At 39.5% G+C, this 26,361-nt stretch overlaps 1 protein-coding gene across 2 annotated transcripts in view; it reads left to right on the top strand.

Annotated features, from left to right (window-relative positions):
• Positions 1–26,361, top strand: part of PTPRG (protein tyrosine phosphatase receptor type G) — a 776,178-nt gene that overhangs the window by 739,377 nt on the left and 10,440 nt on the right. For both annotated transcript variants that reach the window (XM_074198838.1, XM_074198837.1), the window contains 11 exons: positions 3,656–3,752; positions 4,598–4,680; positions 4,863–4,997; positions 6,507–6,641; positions 6,999–7,171; positions 8,920–9,055; positions 10,888–11,034; positions 14,175–14,268; positions 16,822–16,898; positions 17,367–17,495; positions 25,772–25,918. In XM_074198838.1, coding sequence (XP_074054939.1) covers positions 3,656–3,752; positions 4,598–4,680; positions 4,863–4,997; positions 6,507–6,641; positions 6,999–7,171; positions 8,920–9,055; positions 10,888–11,034; positions 14,175–14,268; positions 16,822–16,898; positions 17,367–17,495; positions 25,772–25,918 — 1,353 coding nt within the window. The remainder of the gene's footprint in view (positions 1–3,655; positions 3,753–4,597; positions 4,681–4,862; positions 4,998–6,506; positions 6,642–6,998; positions 7,172–8,919; positions 9,056–10,887; positions 11,035–14,174; positions 14,269–16,821; positions 16,899–17,366; positions 17,496–25,771; positions 25,919–26,361) is intronic.

Here is a 26,361-nt window from a genome sequence, read left to right as displayed (position 1 = left end):
AAGAAGGGGTATGTATGGTTATGCACACATCCTCAGAAACCTTTTCAGGTGATGATGGAGAAAGCTAAGGATTTTGAAACCGTCTGTCTGCACTTTCCAAGAAATGGAAACAAGGGAAGGGGCCCAGAGTCTTCTGAATAGAAGATTCTCTTTTGTTCTTTGCTTCTCTTCCTTTGATGAGGAGCAGAGGAGGGGGAATCATCCCAGAAGTGCTTTGTGAGCATCAGGAATACCTCCCTCCTTCTCCCCCCTGGGCTTTACATTTTTTGTGGAAAACCAATGCGGCTACCCTATCACGCCCTTGTGCCAAGTTGGCATGAGCCTAAAGTCTGCTACATCTGCCTTGGATGAAGCATTCCTCTTGATGATTTTGTGTCTTTGCTCCTGTTCTTTGGAACAGCTGTGCACAGCTAATGACTTCCCTTATTAGGCAGGTCCCATACTTTAAGGTTTTGAAACACACGGTGCAGAATAATTTGGCTTGTCAATAATACAGGAAGAAAGAATTCAGTATAGGCAGAAGACATACATCTCCCCAAGAAGGGTCACTTGGGGAGGGTTCTCCCATGCAAAATGACGATGCCCAGTGGGGAAGCCCAGCTGCTCTATTAGGGACTTGCATGCCTTTGTAAAGATGCTTTCATTAACCTAGATCAATGTCCCTTTGGTTTTGAGTTACAATGATCTGTTCTTCCTTTAACCTTCGTGGTTTCTGTTCTTCTTATGTCTTTAGAGAAGGGGGGTTTAGCATGGGATCCATGAACTTTTTAAAATATTTTGATAACTTTTTTCAACATAATTGGCTTCCTTTGTAATTCTCTGTGTTTTATTTTATGCATTTAAAAATCTCATTTTTAAGAAGGCTCCCTAGCCAGATGGTGAAAGGAGTATCCATGACTTAAAAAGAAATGAATGATTGAATGAACATGTTAAAAACCGCTGTCCTATTTTCCAGTTATGGTTCTGTATATGCTATACGTTACCCTGACCCAAACATCTTCCAATAGAATGTAAGCTTTTGAGGTCAAGAATATTTTATTCTTATCTTCTATTTCCCCAACACTTAACACAATACCAGCTGCTTAGTAGAAAGTGAGCGGAAATAAGTAGAATGGAATATTTATATGTTTGTGTATCACCGTACTGTAAGGCAAGGACAACCCCTTCATTGTCTGTACCTTTCTCTCTCTAGTTCTCTGCCATCTACTCTGGATGTATTTTGTATAGACTTATTGATTTATATGTGACTTTTTTTGCCTTTCTTTGTATCTTCAGTGTTAGCAACTTAACACTGTATAAACATAATAGATGAAACACTAAAACATAATCAGTGTTTAATAAATAATTGATTTTTTTGTGTCTCCCCATGGCATAGCGCAATGTCTTCCACATAGTGTTTAATTAATAAATGCTTCTGAATAAAGTAGAATAGCCACACAGAAGCTGTCAAGGTACACAAACATTATAGGAACACAATTGAGAGGCATTCTTTGCATAAATAAAGGTAAATTTAAGTAGCTGAAGAAATAGTAATTACTCTAGGGGAAGCAAGGTCAATGCAATAATAATGGCAATACTATGTAATTTAACTTATTCAGTGCCATGCCAATCATCAAACTACTACTTTATAAAATTAAACATAAGAACAAAATGTATCTGGAGAATAAAAGGACAAGAAAATCAAGGATATAAATGGAAAAAAATGGGAAAGAAAGAATTTAGCAATCCCAGATCTCAAAGTATCTTACAAACTTATATAAAAACCAATTTAGTACTAGATTAGAAATAAAGGAATTGACCAGTGAAGCAAATTCAAATTAGGAACACAATACACTAAAACAAATGAACCCTGTAGCCTAGTGTTTGATAAGCCCAAAGTTCCCAGTCATTACTGTTGTTCAGTTGTTTCAATCCTCTCTCATTCTTTGTGATCCCATTTGATGTTTTCTTGGCAAAAATACTGGAGCTGGTTTCTCCAGCGCATTTTATAAATGAGGAACTGAGGCAAACAGAGTAAAGTGACTTGCCCATTGTTAGGATGTGTCTTGCCCTAATTATTGATATGTTAGGAAAGCAATCTGGTAGGAACTAGATATAGCCCAACATCTCATACTATATACCAGGAAAACTCTTAAGTAGACCCTTGACTTAGACATGGAGGGTAGAATGATAAACATACTGGAGACACTGGGAAGGAATTACCTGTAAGACTTATGAAAAGGGAAGAGTCTGTAACCAAACAAGAGAGCAAGTGATTCATGGGAGGAAAAATGGTCACTTTTGATTATGTGAAATTAAAGTTTTTGTAAAATCAAAATAAAATCAACTAAAACTAATAGAGAAGCAGGTCAGTGGGAAATAACTTTGCAGCTAGTTTCTCTGATAAATATAACTTCCAAGATAGACAGATAGATAGATATTGATCAGATTCAAATTGATAAGAATGAGAACCTTCCTCCATGTGGTAACAGAGAATATGAATAGGTAGTTTTCAAAGGAAGAAATCCAAACTATCCATAGTCATATGAAAATAATATTTTGAATCTTTAAAAATTAGAGAAATGCAAATTAAAACATCTCAGCTCCTGCCTCACATTCGTCCGATTGATAAGGTAGACGGAAAATAACATAAGCTGGAGGAGCTATAGGAAAACAGATAATTGCTGCTTTGTTATTAGTGTTGCAAACTGGTGTGGCCATTCTACAAAACATTTTGGAACTATGTTCAAAATGCTGTTAAATCTTTTGATCCAGGAATATCACTACTCTGTCAAAGGGATCAAAGAAAGAGGAAAAGGACTTATATGTACAAAAATATAGCAGTTGATTTCATGATGGCAAACAAGTGAAACTGAGCAGGTGCTCATAGATTGGGAATGGTTTGAACAGGTTATGTTATATGCTTATGATGGAGTACTCTTGTGCTATGAGAAATGAAGGGGAAGATTTCAGAAAGTCCTGAGAAGACTTGTTTAAACCAAGACAAAGTGAAGTGAACAGAATCAGGAGAGCAATTTATAACAAAACAGTTGTTTTTTTAAAGACAATAGTTGTTGAAACTCTGATCAACATAATGGCCAACTATAATTCCAAAGGACCTATGATGACACATGTTCCTCACTTCCTGATAGAGAGGTGATGAACTTAAAGTGGAAATTGAGACATGGGTTTTTTTTAACATGGCTAATGAGGGGGTTTGTTTTGCTATTCATATTTCTAACAAGGGTTTTTTTGTGGGGTTTTTGGTTTGGTTTATTTATTTACTTATTTATTGCTTTCTCAGTAGAGGGGAATGGGGGGAAAGGTGGGAGAAGGAGAAGGCAGATCTTAATTTTTTTAAAAAATTAATGATTGGGTGTACTCTAACACTTCAGCAATGGGCCTTTGAGAAATCATTATGGATAGAGGAATGACCTTATCAAGTCTCATTGCATCCAGTTATCTTACATTTGAGTTCCTAATCTGCCCAGGTAGAGGGAGTTTCTGCTCCAGGAATTCTCCCACACTGATGAGATCATAGGTCTAGACCAGAGATAAAATCCATAAAACTTGGCAGAAGGAAGATAACTGCCCACACATCCCGAAGCTTTAATGTGCTCCCAGCCATACAAATCACATTTCTAATCACCCGCTTCCCATTTGTTTGCTTCCCTAGGAAGTACAACGTTGTACCGCTGATATGAACATCACAGCTGAACATTCCAATCACCCAGAGAACAAGCACAAGAACAGATATATCAACATTTTAGCATGTGAGTAATAAGCTCTAAAATCTAATCAGCCAGGAGTAAATGATGATGCTTGAACTGGATGCTCACAGAGAATCAAGCCATTAAAAAAGAGAGAGAGACAGACAGACAGACAGACAGACAGAGACAGAGAGAGGAGAGAAAGAGAGAGGGGGAGAGAAAGACAGAGAAAAAGGAACAGAGACAGAGAGAGAGAGAGACAGAGAGAGAGAGAGAGAGAGAGAGAGAGAGAGAGAGAGAGAGAGAGAGAGAGAGAGAAACTACCCACTAATCTCTCATTAAGGCAACTGAAGTAACCAATGGATGTGACTGAATGGGGACATTTTCTCCTCCATTAACCCTTCCCTCAGTCTGCCAGAGTTCAGGTAGCTTCATCAAGAGACAAAAAAAACCAATGTTCCAACTACTCAGGACTCAGCCTCCAACATGGCTCCACAACCAACACCAGCACTACAACACATTTTCCAAGGGTGATTGGGGGGTGTGACTGAGTTTCTGAACCCAAATAAGCTTGTTTTGAGGATGAGAAAGTTCCATTGCTCATCCACAAAAAAAATCCAAGATTGATTCTGAAAGATTTACATTTAAAAAGAAATGTATAATGTGATGGACAATGGTTTTGTATTTTTTATATAATCTATCAGTCTTAATTACTGTTTTGTTAGTTTTACTGAATGACTTTTTTTTTCTTTTTATTCTTTGTTTCAAGGGGTAAGTCACTCATGTGGGAGGAAGGGGAGGGATACTTTTTTTAGAAATGAAGAATATGTAAAACAAAAGATAGATAACCCCCCCATAATCCCATCCTCTCTTGAATTATGTACTTTTTAAAAATTTCACCCCCACAGATGACCACAGTCGAGTGAAATTAAGGCCTTTACCTGGAAAAGATTCTAAGCACAGTGACTACATTAATGCGAACTACGTTGATGTAAGTGAGAATCATTTTATAAGTCTATCATGAAAATGGAAAATAAATAACTTAGCTGAGATGTTCCCATACCCTCTCCATAGCATTAGATAGAACTGTTCCCAAACCTTAAAAATATCTCATTTTGGGAAGGTGTCTCCATTATCCATTGACCCAATTTGGTTCCATGCTTATTTTTGAAGGGCTATAACAAAGCAAAAGCCTATGTGGCCACACAGGGACCTCTCAAGTCAACATTTGAAGATTTTTGGAGAATGATTTGGGAGCAGAACACTGGAATCATCATCATGATCACAAACCTTGTGGAAAAAGGAAGGGTAAGAACCCCTTCTCATGAACCTCCATCCCACTGTCCACATTCCCTTATATGAAAATGAGAATTCCTATAGTAATCCATTAGAGTCTAAAGGCCTGAATTCTAAATTCAGCTTGCCATCTCAGCTTTACCATCTTTCTCATCATGGTCACATCACATCTCCCCAGTTCCCTTATCTGTAAAATGAAGAGACAGAACCAGATTGTCTCTCTCTAGGACCTAAAGGATGGCATTTTTGTAGTTAGTGCCCATTCTGTAAATCAAACTCAGATCCAAAACCCACCTGATTTAGTGCCTTTTTTAAACCTTTTCTAAGTGACTGACTATTCTTTGCCTCAGTTTTCCTGGAAATCAACTTTCCAAGTGCTAGACTTGATATCAGGAAGACTTCAATTCAAAGTCTGCCTCTAACCCTTGATAGGTGTGTGACTCTGGCCAGTCTCCTAATCTCTCTGAGTCTCAGTCTATCATCTTCTTGGTGTTTTTACAAGATTCAAAATATAAACAGAAAGTATTTTGCAGACATTAAAGAACTGTCAGCTATTTAACTGCATCTTATCAATGATATAAATATGTCCATTAAGGACCTACCCCTAAAGCCTTCATTTCAATGGCCAAAGTGAAAAATCCTATTTTCACAAATAAAAATAGAAGTAACACTTCCCTTGCATCTCCCAAAATCAAATTCACCAGTTCACTCATTCACTGGTCATGGGAAGCCAAGATCTGATTTACACAATAGAGATAAGGAGAAATATGATCCTGTGATTTCACTATCTGGAACTCAAAGTGAGAAATCTCCACTGGCCCCCAATCAAGACCAGCCCCTCCCAAGGACTTATTGCTCAGGGAGCTCCCAGAGAGCCTAGGTATTGGCGACCTGATTCCGAGGCCATCCCTCCATCATCTCTTAATGTCATATTGCCTCTCTCCTGCCCACTAAACCTGATTTAAGATGTCTTGCTTAACAGCATGGGCTTATGGTTTAAAGACAGGGATTCTTGTGTTCAAATTCTCCTATTGATATGAATTTCCTATGATGCTGGGCAAGTCTCTTAACCTCTGAGCCTCAGGTAGCTTCCTAGGATGGATTCATTAAGTTGTAGATAGGTTGTAAGCTGCGTTGTTGAAGAGAATTCCCCAAAGCAGAAGTTCCTCATTCTTATTTCATCACAGATCCTTTATGTATTAGAAGACATGCCATGTACATTTCTTCTATTCTAACTGATATAACTACTTTCTTTTTTCTTCCTTCTTTTCTTTGTTCCCTTCCTTCTTTTCTTTCCCTTCTTCCCTTCCTTCCTTTCTACTTCCTTCTCCTCTTCCTTTCTTTTTTCTTCCTTTTTTCCTTTCTCCTTTCCTTCCTCATACCTTCCTCTTTCCTTGCCTTTTTTCTTTCATCTTTTTCACCTTCCCTCCCTCACCTTTCTTTCCTTCTTTCTTTTCTTCCTTCGTTCCCTGCTTCCTTCCTTTCTTTTTTTTCTTCCTTTCTTTCCCTTTTTTCTCTCAGAGAAAATGTGACCAGTACTGGCCAACAGAAAATAGTGAGGAATATGGAAATATTATCGTCACACTGAAGAGCACAAAAGTTCATGCTTGCTACACTGTCCGTCGTTTTTCAGTCAGAAATACTAAAGTGAAAAAGGTATGTGAGGGGGACATCTGGGCTTCTTCCACCATATTGTTTTAGAACCAATGAGAAGGGCTTTTGACTCCTTTTGTTAAGTAATGGCTTTTTAAAACCGCCTCTTCTTGAAAGGATTAACATCAGTATTTTAAAGCTCTATCACATCTGTGGTATAAAAAATACTCTCTCAGCTTCCATTTCTCTATCTAGAAAACGGGAGTAGTAATAACAGTTACTTAAGTGCCATAGAGTAATTATTATTCTTTACTAATGTCATTGTGCATTGCTGTATAACATTTACTTCTGCTACACGAAACCAAGGGGAAATGAATGACCTTCTCTTTCAAAAGAAATTCTTTTCATCTTTCCTCGTAGGGTCAGAAGGGAAACCCTAAAGGTCGCCAGAATGAAAGAATTGTGATCCAGTATCACTATACCCAGTGGCCTGACATGGGAGTGCCAGAATATGCCCTCCCTGTGCTGACGTTCGTGAGGAGGTCGTCAGCGGCCAGGACACCAGACATGGGGCCCGTGCTTGTCCACTGCAGGTGAGACCAGCTTCCCAGGCCTTCGGGAAGGACGTGGCAGCTGATCACAATGGGGATGACCTAGGACAGAGGCCCAGGGGTCCTGATTTCTAGGTCTTACCTTTTTACTGATTGGTTCTATGACCTTGACCAAGCTTGGTTTACTTCTCTGTAAAATAGAGAAAAACTCACCTGAATACTGTGATCGTGTTTGAAATACAGCTGTAAAATATTTCTAGAAATGTAAAAAGTCCTGTTAAAAGTTAAAAGGGGAAATGTTATCATTTCCAGACTTATTGAGGTAGTCAATTTACATGAGGCAGTTAGTTGGAAAGCATGACTCTATCTCAAGTTTGTGGTGATTAATTAATTAAATTAACCTTCATATTGCTGGATGAGAAGGATAGTGAAGATGGAGCCTGGAAGAATGAAGATCTGGGATCAAATATCATTTTTGATCCTGTTAGCTTTGTGGTCCTGGACAAGTCACTTGACCTCAGCTTTCCACTTGTCCAAGGAGAGGGTTGGTCTAGATGGTCACGAAGGTCCCTTCTAGATCTAAAATCTATGAATAAGGAACTAGAAGCTCGTTGAAAGAGAAGTATTTCATTCTTTATATTTGCATCCTCACTGCCACCAATATGGAAGACTCTTAATAAATGTTTTTGTGACCCTTAGCCTCTGCCCCCCACCCCCACCCCACCTACTCTCTTAAGATGATAAATTGTAGGCTTCTTTCTGGGAAGGTATCTGGAAAACCAAAAGTTCTTTAGACCAATACAATTATACTCCAGGCCTTCCCTACATGTAAGTATGTTATGGCAGTTGGGATGCATCTTGTAATCAGAAATTCCTCATAGGGGTTCCCTTTTGGGAAACTGTTCAAAGAAATGTTTTAATAGACAGATAGGTGGTATAGAAATGCTTTAAGGTTGGGATGCATCTTGTAATCAGAATTTCCTCATAGGGATTCCATTTGGGGGAACTGTTCAAAGAGATGTTTTAATAGACTGATAGGCGGTATAGGTGGATAGAGACCTGAGTTTGAGTCCTCCCTCCAACACTTATTAGCTATGTGATCTTAGGCAAGTCCCCTAATCTCTCTGTCCAGTTTCCTCATCGGTACAATAGGAACAATAATAGTACCTGTCTCACAGGGTTGATATGAAAAATCAAATGAATTAACATATATAAATACAATCTGTTAATGGAGATCTGTGTGCTGACAGTGTTGTTCTCTGGGCCAGCTACTTTTAAATGTATGGCCATCCAGTGTAAGCTCATTTTACAGATGAGGAAACTGAGACCCAGCAAGTCTGTGTGTTTTATCAGGCACAGGATTATCTAATAGATAGGAAGGGCAGTGTGGTACAGTGGAAAGAGAGCTACTCTTAGAGTCAGAGGACATAGGCAAATTTTCCAACGTTCTGGACCTCAGTTTCCTCATTTGTAAAAGAGGAGGTTTTATTTCATGGCCAAGGAGGGTCCTTCTGGTTCTAATTTTATGACCTCTGTGTCCCATCTTTCCATTTCCGTAAACACTACCACAGAAGCTTTAAAAATGTACCAAAAGAAGCAACATTTTTGAAGACCTGCCATGCATCCCAACCACCCAGTCACACCCAGTCCCGCTGAATCGCACCCTTTCAGCAGGACCAGTTTGCTACGAGGTCATTCAAAATTCAATTTCTTCTATGAAGGAGTAGTCAGTGAATGAGAATGACCAGGCATTGGCAGGGCCTGACCCACGTGTTCTTGATGTCTTCCAGCGCTGGAGTGGGCAGGACGGGCACCTATATTGTCATAGACAGCATGCTGCAACAGATAAAAGACAAAAGCACAGTTAACGTCCTGGGATTCTTGAAACACATCAGGACGCAGCGTAACTACCTCGTCCAGACGGAGGTAAGCGGGAGAGGCGAGCTCTTCTGGGCTTGAGCCAGAGGCCACTGGTTTAGTTTGAGGTTCACAGTGGGGCTGGGCTGTCATGGAAATTTCAGGAAGCAGATTCCACTGCCCATCAAGACTTGAGTCACTAGAGGCGGCAGGGTTGGTTCTAGAGAGAGAGCAACAGGATTAGAATCTCAGTTCTGTTGTGTGACCTTGGGCAAAGGATTTTCCCTTCTCAAAGCCTCAGTTTCCTCATCCAGGGGATACAGATGAGGAAACTGGATCAAGAGCTGATTTCTGACTCTGGGTTCAAATCCTGCCTCTGACATATACTGGCTGTGGGTCCATTAACTAGTCACTTAAACCCAATGTCCCCAATTACTCTCTGAGACTGCAAAATTCACAGCTTTGATAAAGGTGATAACAGAAATGATCCCATACTCCTGAATCATAGGTCAAGAAATGGAAGTATTGGGGTCGATGACCTCCTAGGTCCTTTCTAGATCTGAATCAAGTTATTTCATAGGCAAAAATGAGTTTGTGTTTAAATTAGAGGTGCACCAACCACCCAAATTTCATTGTCATCTTATTTAGAGTCATACATTTCTGCATTGGTCATTTTAACATCTGGAATTTTTATTTATTACTGTGTTCTAGAGTATGTTAGGAAAGACAGAAAGTGATGAATCATTTTTTAAGAGTATCAGTGATATATTTAAGAAATACATAGTTGAGAGCCTCAAAACTTCCCTTTTTTTCCTTTAGGATGCTGCTCAAGCATCATCTTCTACCTAAAGTCTTTACTGATTTCCCCATCTCCCAAGCTACCTTGTATCAGGTCACTTTGTGATGATCTGTATTAGATATTATTTCTGTTTATTATTTATAAATATTATTTTTTATTATTTCCCCATTCAACTATGAATTTCTTAAAGTCAGGGATTATTTTATTCTGTTTATATTCACTATAGTAGGGTCTTAAAAAAATGTTTGATTGAGAACAGAAGTCCAGAGAGAGACAGAGCAAAATTTTGTTACTACCATGTGAAACTTAATATATTATGTTTTTAACTAGGTGACCTAGATAAGTCACTTAACCCTGTTTGCCTCCATTTCTGTATCTGTAAAATGAGCTAGAGAAGAAAATGGCAAACCACTCCAGTATCTCTGCCAAGAGAACCCTCAGTGGGAATACCAAGAATTGGACAACAGGAAATTCACAGCTTAATATACAAGGGGAAAAAGGGAGACTATGATGTGACTAGCTCAGGTGCTAGGTGTTTGGGCGATATAAGAGACATATTCTAAGATCAGAATTTCCTCTCTAGTTGAGGAATACAAAGACACTAATTAAACAACTAGAGAATAATTCTAGAACAATCTATAAAAAGGTAAGAGTGTTGAAGGTTATGTGTCTGCATAGATATAAGATCTGTGTGTCAATAAAATACAGAATATACCAATGTATTCATATATTATATATATAGTTAATATTATCTAACCTATTATATACACATATATAATATATATATAACCTGCCATACTCACTCACCTTTATATATCATAATTGTATGTATCTATATCTATATATCATAATTGTATAATTTACCCACATAGTATACATGTAAATAAATGTATATTTATAAAATAGGCATATCTGCTTGCCTGTATAAATACATGTGTGTATGTTTCATTTATTTCATATGCATACACACACACAAAGAATTCCATGCTAGTGAATGTTGATGATGATGGGGGGACATCAGTCTGGGAAGCCTTCCCAGAGGAGGTGTCTGTGGTTCCACATCTTTCTTCAGGGCTTACCTATCTGAGCTCTCATCTTGTAGGAGCAGTACATTTTCATTCACGATGCCTTGCTGGAAGCCATTCTAGGAAAGGAGACCGAAGTCGCCTCCAATCAGTTGCATAGCTATGTCAACAGCATACTCATCCCCGGCGTGGGAGGAAAGACACGTCTAGAAAAGCAATTCAAGGTAATGTCTCCTAGCAGAACACCTAAGAATCATCAGATGGGAGAATGGACAGAGAGGTAGCTTGGGGCCCTGTTATTTTACTGACAAATCATTTCACCTCTGGGCCTCAGTTGTGAAATGATAAAATGGTCTGAGAGATGCTCTCTCTCTCAGCTCTGTAGTATTTTAGATAGACTGAGTTGTGTTCACAGGCAAAATTTGTATACACGATTGTATTTGAAGTGTCTTTACCACAGAGGCCAAGGAAAAGGAATGGCTTCACCAAAACTGCAAAATGCAACCCATATAGGAAAGGTTGTTATCAGTCATAAACAGCCGATACCTAACTGACACTATCCAGAGAACAGTGGATTTTCCTGATAATTTAGAGAACTAAACAAAGCAGTAGACTCAAACTAGCCATTCTTGGTCAGTTTGTCACTACCAGATCTACCAGCCACTTCCTTTCTTGACTGGTCCAATTGATTCTTGGCTAATATAGAAATTTCTAGATCTTTCCCTACCAAAAATAGCCTTTTGAAAAACTATCTTCAATAAGCAACAAATACTTAGGGGTCTGTTAAGAATATGTTATATAATTGCACTCATTTTAGATATAAACATAGCCACAAATGATATATTGATTAGATATAAAGAGGATTTCCAAAAGTCTTAGCATAGTTTAAATTTGTAATAGTTTGTTGAAAGAGGTAAGAAAAGGAGAATTTATTACAAAATTATCCCCCCCAAAAAAAGCACCATAGATAATTTTCATGAAGATATGATTTTAAACCTTTAGTTGGGGTTCAAAACCCAGTGTCCCCACTATTAATTAAGTTCACCTTAACATACTGCTTTACCTACAGAAGAGGTGAAAATATCCCATGATTAGGGGTGGCTTAATACTATAGTAAGTCTTTTGGAACATTAAGAGTGTGTGTGTGTGTGTGTGTGTGTGTGTGTGTGTGTGTGTGTGTGTGTACGTGTTGTTTCCTCCAATAAAATGGAATCACCTTAAGAGGAACAGTTATTTCATTTTTACATTTCTTCCTACACAGAGTCTACCACAGTAGACCCTGGAATATAGTGAGCCCTTCATGAATGCTTGTCAATCATTCATTTATTCATTCATTCATTCATTGCTTGGAATATACCGTGGGCATTGTATGTTGCTAGATACTAGAGTTGATTCAAAAATAAAGAAAACAGAATCTCTACCTTTAAAGTGCTACCGGTGTATGAGGGATAGAAGGCAATAAACAGATACACACTTCAATATTATGAAAATTAAAATATCTATATTAAGAAAGTACCTCCTATGTGGCAGATACTTTGCCATGTTCTATGGATGAATCCAAAGAATGAAATAATTTCTACTCAAAATGATCTTGTATTCTAATGGGGAAGCAGTGACTTCATATATGAATATATACAGCTTATATATATATATATAAAACATAATATATAAAATATATAATATATAAACATAAAACAAATAATATATAAAATATATAATATATAAAACATATATATGGTATATAAAACATATTCACATATATGTAAATGTCTGAATATATATTATATAATATATTATATATATAATGTGTGTATGGATATATATATGGATATGGATATGTGCCTGTATGTATAAATACATATATATATATATATATATATATATATATATATATATATATAGAGAGAGAGAGAGAGAGAGAGAGAGAGAGAGAGAATGAATATATATAAGAAGCAGAAGCAGCGTGGGCATGATAGATAAAAGGCTGAAACCCTGACAAGATGGTGGCAGCATGTGATCAATCTAGGCTGTTTTCCTTTCTGTGGTTCTATCCTCTCCAGAAACCAGCTCCCTCTATTTCAATCTCTGCTCCAGAAATGAAACTGCCAGGCCAATTAGAGCAGGTGCCAGATGATGGGAAAATGATAAATGGGCCAGCTCTGCCTCCCCTCCCCTCCCCTTGCTAGGGTCATATGGTCTTTCCATCTTTCCACAAGAAAAGCAGACACTTGGCAGTCCACTGAAGGTGAACAATTAACGGTGGGGACACAGGAGATTTTGAAATCCTTCTAAATGCTTAGAATTATGAAAAATACTTGAGGTGCCTTCTTTGGTAACTTTTTTCTTACCTCTTTCACACTTGTCTCTCAAAAACATTCATCCAACAAAGAAGCCGGTTCATTCAGGTGGAAAGCCTTATAATTGGTTCTTTCAGGGACCTTAGAAACTCAAATAGAAAGGGACAGCTGACAAGAGTCTGGAAAAGTCCAGCCAAAATGAAAATCTAAGAATCCTGCCTAGATCAAGTGAATTATTTGCTGGCCTCAAAGCCAGGAAAACTGGGTTCAAATCCTGCTGCTGACACATGCTGGCTGTGTGACCCTGGGCACTTAACATTTCAATATTCTATGCAACTCCCTAAGATTCTCAATTGCGGATAAGATGTTGCCCTGTGTCCCCAGGAATTCCTTTGCCAGTGTACTCCTTAACCTAGCCCCTATCTCCTCTCCCCATCACAGGATCACCATTATTTATAGAAAAAGAGGTCTTTCCTGTGTAAGGTGCCAATAGCTAAGTGGGTGGAATAGAACAGAAAGCTAATAAAATCAATACTAGAGTTAAACTCAGTTGTTCTTACCTAAGGGATGGGAAGTCATATTGGGCAACCCTTTGGTCCCATGGGGCTCAGTCCACGTCTGATTTCTCTGAGGTCATATCACAGCCCTAAATATGTTCTTCTTTATTGTACACTGTTCTGCAAGTCAATCAGTTGGCTCTCAAGTCAAGAAACATTTATTAGGCACCTCCTCTTTGGTCTAAGGATGCAAAGAAGGGCAGAAAGGGCTCCTGCCCTGAAGTAGCTCACAGTCCAGTGGAGGGGTGAAAGCCTGCAAAACACCTTTCTCCATGACCCGATTTCAAATGTGATTTTAACTGGGAACTTCCCACCTGCCCAAGTCTCAAGTCTCCCGGAGGGATTCTGGGCATGGCTATACTCCCCAGAGGAGCAACTCTCCCATTCTATGAATAGGGAACTGATTGTGTGGCCAGTCCTGGATCTTCTGGCCACTGGTCTGTTGACCAGTCAAGAAGCTGGATGAATGCTGTGATTATGGAAGCGTATCTTGTTTTGGTTTTTTCCCAGCTGGTCACACAATGTAACGCAAAATACGTTGAGTGTTTTAGCGCTCAGAAAGAATGCAACAAAGAGAAGAACAGAAATTCATCCGTTGTACCAGGTGAGACTCAGTTTATCTAGATGATTACTGGGAGTGGGTTGTCATGGCTTGTCCTTGGGTTCTGCAAAGAAAGGTAGTTGCTAACTTGGAGAAAACATGTCCAGCCAGAGCTATCATGGACCTTTCTAGAACAATTGGCAGAGTTCGAGTGAGCTGCAAAAGCAACATCCATTAAGGCAGCCGGAACTGGTGCAATGGTTAGAGCATTGCTCTTAGGTCAGGAAAATCCCAGGTTCAGATCCAATCTTAGACACTGTGTGACCCCAAGCAAGTCCTTTGATTTCTCACGTAAAGTGAGGAAGTGGAAATCATCAGTTTTCCATATCCCTTCCACCTCTAAATCAATAATCTATAGTGCCATTGGAAAGGTGTGGAGAAGCTGAAGTCTGCAGATCCTGGGTTCAAACTCTTGTCCTTGGACAAGTCATTTCACTTCCTCACTTGTATAAGGACAGGGTAAAAATAATCAGCTTCCCATGTCCCTTCCACTTATCAATCAATAATCTATAATGTCATTGAGGGTGGAGAAGCAGAGGATGCTCAGTCTGAAGTCTGAAGACCTGGGTTCAAATTCTTGCTACTGTATGACCTTGGACAAGTAATTTTACTTCCTTACCTATAAAATGAAGAGATTAGACCAAATAACTTTTAAAATTTCTCCTAGCTCTAAATTTATGATCTAAATAAATGTCTAGTTTTTGTTAAGTAGTAAAATTCTGTAAAAAAAAAAAATTAGCCAAATAGGTATTACTTGACTTTTTAAAAAAAAATTTTCCAATCACATGCAAAGATAGTTTTAAACTTTCATTCTTTTGCAAGTTTTTGAGTTCCACATTTTTCCGTGACCTCCCTTTCCCTCCCATCTTCCCATGGCAGTGAGCAATCATTGTACATGGACAATCGTGTTTGACATATTTCCAAATTCATCTTGTGAGAGAATATTTAGAACTAAGGGGGGGAAATATATTCAAATATTAACTTATTTTGATAGGAAAAATCAGAGATTCCAAACTGGAAAGAATTTCAGAAGTCATTGAGTCTAACACACTCATTTTACAGATGGGGAAACTGAGTGTTAAGAGGTTCCGTGACTTCCCCAAGCTCACAGAGCTAATAAGCATCTCAGATGGAATTTGAACTAAGTCTTCCTGGCTCTACTTCATCATTCTCTATCCACCTACAACTTTAGGATGTGTGATTTTTCTCAGGATGAGTTCCCCTCTGAAAATCCACAATCTGAACTTAGAAGACAGCCTTCAAGAGTCACTGCGGGGGTAGCTAGGTGGCACAGTGGATAGAGCACCGGCCCTGGAATCAGGAAGACCTGAGTTCAAATGTGACTTCAGACACTTAATACTTACCTATCTCTGTGGCCTTGGACAAGCCACTTAGCCCTTGCAAAAACTAAAAAAAAAAAAAAAAAAAAAAAAAAGTCACTGTGGCCAAAAAAAAAAAAAAACTTGTTGCCATCTGTAATGTTCCTGATTAAATCATTTGGGTGGGCTGACCTGCTGACTTTCCTAAGGCAGCAAGCCCTCCTTTCCCCCACCTCAATTTTGTAAATCAGGGCTTGGTGGGTGCTCTTGAGTTCAGGATTCTGGAAGATGTTTCTAGCATGGAAATGAACTAATCAATAGGGATCTTCTCTATAAAGGGCATGGTTTCTCACCTAGGGACTTCAGTTTGTGTGAGAAGGTGATAAAGGAGCAGACTACTGGGTTTTATTTTGTTATATTTTGTTTTGGGAGGCAATCAAAGTTAAGCAACTTGCTCAGGGTCACACAGTTAGTATTTGAACCCAGGTCCTCCTGATTTCAGGGCCAGTGCTGTTTCTATATACAATTGTGATACAGCCAAAAGAGCCCTGACCTTATAGGACATCAGTTCATATCCCACTTCTGAAAAAAAAAATTGTGTATGTGTATACATGTATATATATATATATATATATATATGTATATATATGTATATATTATAAATATTTGTATATATATGTTTATATATTTTATAAATATATAAGTATATATTTATAATTTTTATAAATATTTATATATTGTGTATATTTGTATTTTTATAAATATTTATATATGTGTATATTTGTATTTTTATAAATATTTATATATGTGTATATTTATATATATATACATATATATATATATTTTACCTTAGGCAAATCACTAACTTCTCTCTGGGCCTCTGTTTCTTCATCTGTTAATCATGAGCTTAAACTTAGAGACTGCTAAGCTCTCCTTCAAACTCCAAATCTATAATTCTAATAGCAATGATACCTTGAAGTTTCCTATTGTCATTGCACACCCTGTTCTTGGTGATATCAGCCACAGGGAATAACTTTCCAACAGTTAAATCTGATTTCTGAAATGACTATTCTTCTAGAAATGTGCCCAAGCATTTCAGTTTGCTGAAAATATAATCAGCCTTAGGATGGGGGATGGGGAGAGAAGAGGAGAAGGACTTAGCTCATTGAAGAGATCTTGGGAAAGTCTGGTGTTTCGATCTAATATCAATGGGTTGTTTTTGTTTGTCCCACTGTAGCTGAGCGTGCTAGAGTGGGTCTTGCTCCCCTACCTGGGATGAAAGGAACGGATTACATCAATGCATCCTACATCATGGTGAGATGCCAACTCTTCATTATTAATCAAGTCCTTTAAATGAGAAAGGGTTAAGGAGAAGGTCCCAATAACTGACTGATTTCCTTGTTCCCATAATCCCAGAGGGAATCATGGGCATTTCTGCAGGGTGGGACCTTGAGGGGTGGGCAGCTGAGGAGTAGGGGCAGAAGTCACAGTGGGCTCTTTGGGATTGTTTATTGTTTTTTAAGATAAATTTGATTGCTAATTTCACCCTTCCACATGTTTGAATCAATGTTGAAATTAGTGTTAAGCAAAAGCAACAGAGGGAATTGCCAATGGAAACCGAGTTGGAGGGGGAATGCCTGCCTGTTAGCAAAAAGTCTTATTTCCAAAGGAGTCAGATGCACCGGCTGCCATTTGCAAACCCGTTAGCGCTCTTTCAACAGAACTAGCTATGTCAGGAAGAGCCCAGGTGTCACCGCAGAATTTTTTCTTTCCTCATTAAAGGGCTATCATAGGAGCAACGAGTATATCATAACCCAGCACCCTCTGCCACATACCACGAAAGACTTCTGGCGAATGATTTGGGATCATAATGCGCAGATCATCGTCATGTTGCCAGACAACCAGAGCTTGGTAAGGAAGCAGGATGGCTGCTGCCCATGAGTGACGGGGCCATGGAATTTCTTGGCTATATTTGCGAGCTGGCACCAGCCCCACTTTCTAGAATGATTTCACATGATTCCTCCTCATGCACTCTCTATGACTGCCTAACTGATGCCTTGTTGTTTCCCATACACAAGACTTCTGTCCCACCTCCACATCTTTGCCTATGCAGTAACCCCTCCCTAGTATGCTCTCCTCTCTCACTTCTACCTCTTAGAATCTCAAGGTCCCTTTGAGGTTCATCTGTATGATCTTGGGTCAAGCATTTCCTTCTCTGACTTTCCATTAAAATGAGGATGTTGGATTTGGTGGTCTCCAAGGTCAGCTACTAAGGCCTTTCCTACACCCCCTTCCCCTTACACACACACACACACACACGAAAACACATACACACATTTATTCATCAGTTTACATATTTTTCCCTTTAATATAAGGGTTAACCTTTTTTTAATTTTTTTGTCATGGATTCCTTTGGCAATCTGATGAAATCCATGAATCCCTTCTCGGAATAATGCTTTTAAGTAATTGAAGGAAACACCAAAAATCAATCAATGATTACTGGAAAACATTAGTGGAAATAACGGTGAATTTTATTTTTTCCATATCCAAGTTTATAGAACCCATAATATCTCTCCACAAACCCCAGGTTAAGAACCTCTTCCCTAAAAGAATGTAAACTCTTTGAGGGTGGGAACTCTTTTCATTTTTGCCTTTGTATTCCCAGTAACTAGCAAGTTATCTGGCCTAGAATGAGCTCTTGATAAATCTTTATTGAATTGCATTTAATTTTAAAGCCTAACAAGTAACCTGCCTCTGACATTCCCTATGTGAAACTGGGCCTCGATTTCCTCATCTGTAAAATGAAGAGATTGGAGCAGGCAGCCCCTAGGGTCCTTTCAGCTCAAAATCTGCACTCCCATGATCCTTTTCACGTTTTACCCACAGATGACACCTGCCCAATATTGGCATTCTGCCTCAGAGAGTGGCAAAGATCTTTAAACAGTAGAATAAAATCCTGGTTCTTTTCCTGGCCCTGCTGCTGGATGATTTTAAGGGCATCATTTAATTGCTCTATGCCTCACCTTCCAAAGCTGTCACACAATCATCCCTACATGGCAGGAATGGTTCCAAGCATAAATTATTTCCAAAAAAAGTACACATATAATGCATGATGACAAGGTGGTCTTGTATGACAACTTCAACTTTCCTATGGGAAGTGGGTTGGGGAGAAAGGATAGCTCTGTAGACGGAGGTGAGGGGGCCCTACGAATGTGATATTCCCTTCCATCCTCCTCCCCATGGGCCAAAGTAAGGCAGTTTGAAGCTGTGAAAGGGTTCCTTAACCTTGAGTCAGGAGAGAGTTGGGATTGAAAACCCTTCACAAAACAATGACAGTGACTTCTCTGGGCTCTGGCTTCTTCATCTGTAAAGCAGAGATCATAGCTAGTCATAGATTTAGAACTAGGAGGACCTTTTAGAGACCACTGAAGCCTCATTTTACAGCTGAAGAAATGGAGGCTTAGACAACTTAAAGAGGTTAGACAACTTGTCCAGTATGACTCAGTTAAAAAGGGTCAAAGTAAAGAAAATGGTCATCCGACCCGCTTTGGAGCCTCTTGGCACATGACCAGAGTCAAAGCGCCCTGCCCTCTGGGGGTTGGTAATCAAAGGGAATTAGGTTGGAATTACACTGGGTCTAGTTCATTGCTGTTTCTCTGTTGGAGCCATAAGAAGCAGGGCCTTGCCTTAGGATTTCCCCAATGCTGCCAGTCAAAAAAAAGTATCTACTCCCCTACTTAAAATCTTGTTGATTGATTGACCAATCACTGGAAATTACAGATAGTAAACAGCAAGTCCCCCCCACCCCAAAATGTCGATGACCTACCTTTGCTTAAAAAAATTTTGGTGCAGAAAATGCCAAAGCAGCCAGGCACCTGAATATCTGGATTAGAAACAAAATATTTAGTTCATCCTCATTTTGGGTTTCATCTTGGTTGGTTTTTAGCTAGGGACTCTGGAAGGTTCCAGATGTTAGTCATTGCCTAGAGGTAAACAGCCAGATTCTTTCTTCCTCCTGACTCCAACCTATATGATTATCATAATAATGAAATGTAATTAATGATTGCCTAAAATAATCTTTTTTATAAGACCTGAGATTTTGCTGATGAAGGGAATTCCTGGTGAGAAAATTCCCCTTTACCTATGTTGATTAGTGATCCCTTTGCTGAATAAGGTCCTTGAGAGTTACCTGGGCCACTAAGAGGATAGCACGGACCAAGGCCTTTCTGACCTCAAGGCCAGGTCTCCCTCTTCTATCCCCCACTGCTGGGCTCAGCCCCTTCCATTTGTGAAGACCAGAAAGAATTTTGTGTCTCTCAAGAAATTTGAATAAAATAATTTGTAGATATAGGGATGAAATGGAAACAAAAAGGAAGCAAATGATTCTGTTCAGAGCTCCCCTCTGGAGATGGCAAATAGGTGGCGAAGGGGATAGATTGCCAGACCTGAGGTCAGATGGACTTGAGTTCAAATCGGACCTCAAACATTTATTAGCTGTTTGACCCTGTGCAGGTCTCAACATTTGCTTATCTCAGTTTCCCTCATCTGTAAATGAAGACAATAATAGCATTTACCTCCCAGGATTGTGAAGAAAAGCATTTTGCAAACTTTAAAGTTCAACATAAATTTCAGCTATTATTATGATTTCCATGATCCTCAATCCCTCTATCTGTACAGTGGGATTAATAATAATTTGTACCAGGGGTGGCTAGGTGGTGCAATGGATAGAGCACCAGCCCTGGAGTCAGGAGTACCTGAGTTCAAATCTCACCTCAGACACTTCATAATGACCTAGCTGTGTGGCCTTGGGCAAGTCACTTAACCCCATTTGCCTTGTAAAAACATAATAATAATAATAATAATAATAATAATAATAATAATAATAATTGTGCTGGTTATTCCCATATTTGTGGTAAGCAGAGAGCTTTGTAAACCTCACCAGACCGTGTATTTGTGAATCTCTGACAATGTTCACTTTATGTGAGTACTAATCAACCAGAAGCCGGCCAGTTTGGGAAGCAGACCGTGTTCTAAGCAATCCACTGACTGACTAAAGCCTTTGAAAACTAGAAATGATTATTTTTCCCTACAAAATGTGATTCCATTACTAGCTGCAGTATTTGTAAGTAATTTCCCACTGACACAGAGTTCCACAGAATAATTAAATGGGCCAGGCACTTCTCTTCACCATTACATTCAGGACCAGACCTGAAGTCTACCATTTGGGGAGGTCTTGAGGCCCTTTGAGTTTTCATGAAATGTCAGACAAAAATAGAAGATGTGCTTGTCTGGTGTTTTCCGAGTCAACTCAAATGTCAAAGGTTGCACACTCGGCTGCAAACTTTTTTCCTAAAAGCAGCCCATTCTTTCTGCAAATACCCTATTGTTTGGTCCCTAAATTAAAAAAATAAATGGGGGAAGGAAGGAAGGAAGGAAGGAAGGAAGGAAGGAAGGAAGGAAGGAAGGAGTTCCATAGTCTGAAAATTATTGTAGTATGATGGATAGAGACCTGATCTTGAAGTCAGGAAGACCTAGGTTCAAGGTCAGCCTCTGATATATACTGTCTGTTTGTCTCTGGGTACGTCATTTCCCTTTTCAGGTTCCCTGGCAATTCGTTAAGATTAAGTTGCAGAGAAAGAGCCAATGGGCATTGGTAGGGGGAGTTTAGGCATCTAGAGGAAGACTCATCTTCCTGAGTTCAATGTGACCTCAGACAATTACTAGCCAAGAGACCTTGGGCAAGTAACCTAACCCTGTTTGCCTCAGTTTCTTCATCTGGAAAATGAGCTGCAGAAGAAAATGGTGAATTACTGCATGTCTCTGTCAAGAAATCCCCCAAAGGGCTCACTGAACAATAAGAGGGAATTTATGAGGGAGTTCCCCACCCCAAGCAGTCTGAACCTTCTCCCAAAGGCAGGTTTTGGTCTATCCTAGAGAACATCCGTCAGGGTTGCCCAGACTTTTTCTTGAAAAGTGAGTTTGTCCTGGGACACCAGCTTAACCTCCAGGTAATTATAGAGTACACCTTTTGTTGTGATTTCAGATTCTTCTTATGCCACGCTTGCCTCCAGTCCATTGAGTCATTCATCATTCATAGAGCAAACATTTATTAATTGCAAAGTATTATGCCAGATGCTAGATGTATAAAAATAACTCTTCCTACCTTCAAGGAGCTTCTATTCTCTTGAGGAAAAAAATTCTTTTCATCTCCACATAGGAGACTCCCAAATCCATATATCCAATCAAAGTCACTCCCTTGCTCTCCAAACCCACATCAAACTCAATGTCCTTTAGACAGAGATCTAAAAGAAAATGTGGCATCTTTGCCGTAAACTCCATTCCTCTTCTTCTGACTTTCCCTGTGACTCAAAGGTACCCCTCCTAGCAGGTATCCTTGCCATCTTGGTATCATCTTTACCTCTATGTTCTCTCTCAGTCCCTGTATAGCCAGTTGGTGACCATGTGTTGCCATTTCTGTCTTCATGACCTCTCTGACATAGCTCCCCTTTTCTCCCCTCACGGATACCATCCTAGTTCAGGCCTCCATCTTGGCCCATTTTATTCACTTATGAAATGACTTCTCCATGTCCCAATTCATCCCCAAGGTGATTTTTTTCCCCATAATACATATCGCCATACGTTGCTTCCCTTCTCATTAAAACTCAGTGACTCTACATACATATAATAAGAATACAATAATATCTAACATTCATATAGCACTTGCTATATAAATACAAATATTTTATTTGATCCTTACAATCACCCTGGGATGGAAATGCTATTACCATTCCCATTTTACATAAAAGGAACCTGAGACAAATGGATTAAATGATTTGCCCAGAATCACACAGGTATAAGTATCTGTGACTGGATTTGAACTCAGGTCATCTTCCCAACCCAAGACTTGGGGCTCCATCCTGGGTACCACCTAGCCACCCTCAAATAGGGTTTGACATTCAAAACTCTTCACTCCCTGGGCCACCCCTGCTTTTTTTTTTAACATTCTTGCACATTGCTCCCCACCACAAACTACATTTTGGTCTGACAGGTCTTCATGTTCTGCTGCTCCATACAGTGATTTATTTCCAGACACCATGCTCATGTCCGGTCAGTCCCCTGTCCCTGGAATGTTCGTCCACCTCTTGGAATCCCAGAATTCCTTCAAGACTTAAGTTTTTTAACCTTGTACATAAGACTTTTCCACCCCTAGGACTTTCCCTTCCTAGGCCACCTTTTGTCTGCTTATTCATCTATATGGTCCTATTTGCACATTTGGTTAAAATGTAAGCCTTTTGAGGGCAGAGGTGGTTTTACTTTTGTTTCTGTGTCCCCAGGACCTAGATAATAGCTGAGATCTAGTCAGAGCTTAACCTATGCTCATTGATTTATATAAAATGCATGTAGATACAGAATAATTTGAGTGTGAGAGGAGGCAGATCTGAATCTGCCTCTTGCAGGAGGTAACCGATGAGTTGAGCTTGAAAAGAAGCTGCACTTTCTACGAGGATAGAACGAGGAGATGTTCTACCCTTGAAGCCAGTCTGGAAGGGAGGGAGAAGAAAGTGCTTAGTCTCTATAGTAAATTACCCCCAAGAGAACAAACTGCCTTTATCCCAATTAGTTCACTTATTCCTTCCAGATAAGATAGGAAATACTGACAGGACTTGTGTTCTGGTTCATTTGGGATGTCTTGGCAGAGATTACTTTAATAAGTCACTGGCCTTCCAAAGATCCCCCAATGCATTGGCGCGGCCAATCACTATCGATTCTATGACAGTTCCTGCCTTTGTACAGACCAAGCTCAGTCTCTGCTCTGTCTCAGCCCTTATGCTGAGTTTTAAAAATAAAGTGAATTTGGCAATAAGCTATTGAAACATGAAAGGGTGATGAGAGTTATTGGGCCACTGGCTCATTTTTAATTCCCAAGTGCAGGATGAAGCAAAGTTCTCTTGATTGGGTACATTGATGCTTTTTTTTTCTTCCTGGATTCTTATGGACATGATGAGCATCAGTCACAAAGGGTTTTGGGAGAAGCCAAGCAGTTTCAGGAAAATTTCCAAACAAATCTACAAGATTTGGAGTGATTCAGTGTATATTATAGATTTGCCATTTTCGTTTATTACACTGAGAGTGAGAGACGGCATAGTACTGTGAGCAGAGATCTGCTCTCCAAGCCAAGAGAACCCAAGTTCAATATGTACCTCTGACCCATAGAGGCTGTATGACCCTAAGCAAGTCACATTACTCTAGAAGAATCATTTAAAATAAGTTCAAGAGAAGGTGCCTACCCAGACTTGTTACTCCAGTTATCTTAATTGTGAATTTCCTGTTCAATGATACCTAAACTGGTCCCTACCTATATTGGGGATTTAAAAATAAAAACCAAATACCCACCACTGACATTATTCTAGTTACCAGTGAGACCCCAGTTGGCAGCCAGCTCTCTCAAAGGTCACATATAACGGGACCAACAGTAGCTCTCTTATCTTTAATCTTTTATAGTTACAAGAACCTAAAGGCTTATAGAGTTAGATAGATAGGGAAGTGACCTCCGTAGTCATCTCATTCAGCCCCCAAATATTCTAGATATCAAGATCGAAACTCAGAGTATTAGTGGTAGAGCTGGATTTGAACTCAGATCATCTGACTCTGAACCTAGCACCTTTTCCAATGTTCTATGTTTCCTCACATGGTGTCTATGGTGTGTGTATGTGTATGTGTGAATGAGATGAGTATACCATATATAAATTCTATATAATTATGTAGAATGTAGTAGTATATGTAGAATGATGTAGCATAAAGTAATTGGCAGATCTGAGTTCAAATCCCACCTTGGGCAAGTCCCTTAAACCACTATAGGGCCTTAGTTTCCTCTTATGTAAAATGAAGGGGTTGGATCATACAGCCTCTGTGTTTGGAGGAAGTGTGGCACATGAGAAATTCAGTCACTGCCTTTGGAGTCAAAGGCTCTTGGTTCAGATTGCGCTCTTACATACCCTCATGCATAACCTTAGGGAACTCACTTAACTTCTCTGGGCTGTAGTTTCCTCCTCTCTCAGACAAAGAGGTGGAAGATTATACATGAATGCCGGCCTAGAGTGGGAGGAAGGAAGGGTTAGAGGGAGCAAACTTTACAAAAATGAAGGATGAAAATTATCTCTACATATAATTGGGAAAATTAATTAATTAAAAATAAAAACGTTTGGACTAGCGGATCTCCACCACCCCTTCCACTTCCAGATCCATTATCCTGTCTTTCAATGCCTTTGATGCCTAATCTCTGATCCCGTGAGAAGAATAATGGATTTTGTACAAGTAGTAACCCAACGCCTACCACTCCCTCCATCCCCACATCTAGCTCCTTGTTGTTGCCTCATGTCAGACTCTTTGCAACCCCAGTAGGGGTTTTCTTGGCAGAGGTACTGGAACGGTTTCCCATTCCCTTCTCCAGCTCATTTTACAAATGAGGAAACTGAGGCAAAGAGTTAACAAACTTCTTGCTCAGGTTACACAGCTAGTAAGAATCTGAGGCCAGATTTGAACTCAGGTCTTCCTGATTCCAGCTGCTGTGTCCTATCCAGTGTGCCACCTAGCTATCCCTTAAACTCTAACTTCCCTCAAAACACAACACAGGTACCATTTTCTATTTGAAACCTTTCCTGATTCCCTCTTAATTATTCATTCTCTCTCCCTCTTGCACCTACTCTGTAGATACTTTGCTTATACTTTTAAACTTATGTGTGAATATGTTGTATTCTGTCCTATCCCTGCCCCCACCTCCACCCCTGGCAAAATAAATAAATAAACTCCTTAAGGACAGGAACCACTTTGTTTTTTGTCTGTGATCTCCAGTGCCTGTTACAGTGTCTGGAGCCCTAGTAGATGTTTGTTGAATTCATATTCTGCACTGATCATTAGGAAAGAAAGAGAGGGAAGGCAGGGAGGGAGGGAAAGAGGGGGGGGGGATGGAGGAAAGAAAGGAAGGAAGGGAAAGGAAGAAAAGAGGAAAGAAAGATAAGAAAGAAGAGAGGAAAGTGAAAAAAGAGAAAGAATGAATGAAAAAGTGAAAAAGAGAAAAAAGAAAAAGAAGAGGATAAAGAAAGGGAAGTCATTGTTGCACTTTGTATGTGAGCAAGAAAAAGCAAATGGTTCATGGCTCAGTGGTAGAATATATTTTCTTCCCCTAGGCAGAAGACGAGTTTGTGTATTGGCCGAGTCGAGAAGAATCTATGAACTGTGAGGCCTTTACCGTGACACTCATTAGCAAAGACAGATTGTGCCTCTCTAACGAAGAGCAGATCATCATCCATGACTTTATCCTGGAAGCAACACAGGTAAAGATCCCCAGACCAGTGGATAACAGATTCCTGGTGGTCTTCCAGATTGGCATTCCGAGTCACATTGACTTTAACCATCAAAATCAGACCGCTCGGGGCGGCTAGGTGGTGTAGTAGATAAAGCACCAGCCCTGAAGTCAGGAGTACCTGGGTTCAAATCCAGTCCCAGACACTTAATAATGACCTAGCTGTGTGGCCTTGGGCAAGCCACTTAACCCCATTTGCCTTGACAAAAAAAAAAACCTAAAAAAAAAAAAATCAGACTGCTTCCCACCTCCTCCCTCCACACTCACTTTTCCAAAGAATTAAGCCAAACTTATTTTGAATTTCCCCTCCCTTTAAAGATATCTTTTTGATTTTTTTTAAACTGAGTAGACTGTGTAGACAACAGCAAAGCCTCATCGTGATGCAGCAGATACAAAAGAGACTGTTGGCCTAAT

The sequence above is a fragment of the Macrotis lagotis genome, chromosome 8, assembly GCF_037893015.1.
Source record: "Macrotis lagotis isolate mMagLag1 chromosome 8, bilby.v1.9.chrom.fasta, whole genome shotgun sequence".
Taxonomy (NCBI): domain Eukaryota; kingdom Metazoa; phylum Chordata; class Mammalia; order Peramelemorphia; family Peramelidae; genus Macrotis; species Macrotis lagotis.
This window is presented reverse-complemented; position numbering and strand designations above follow the sequence as displayed.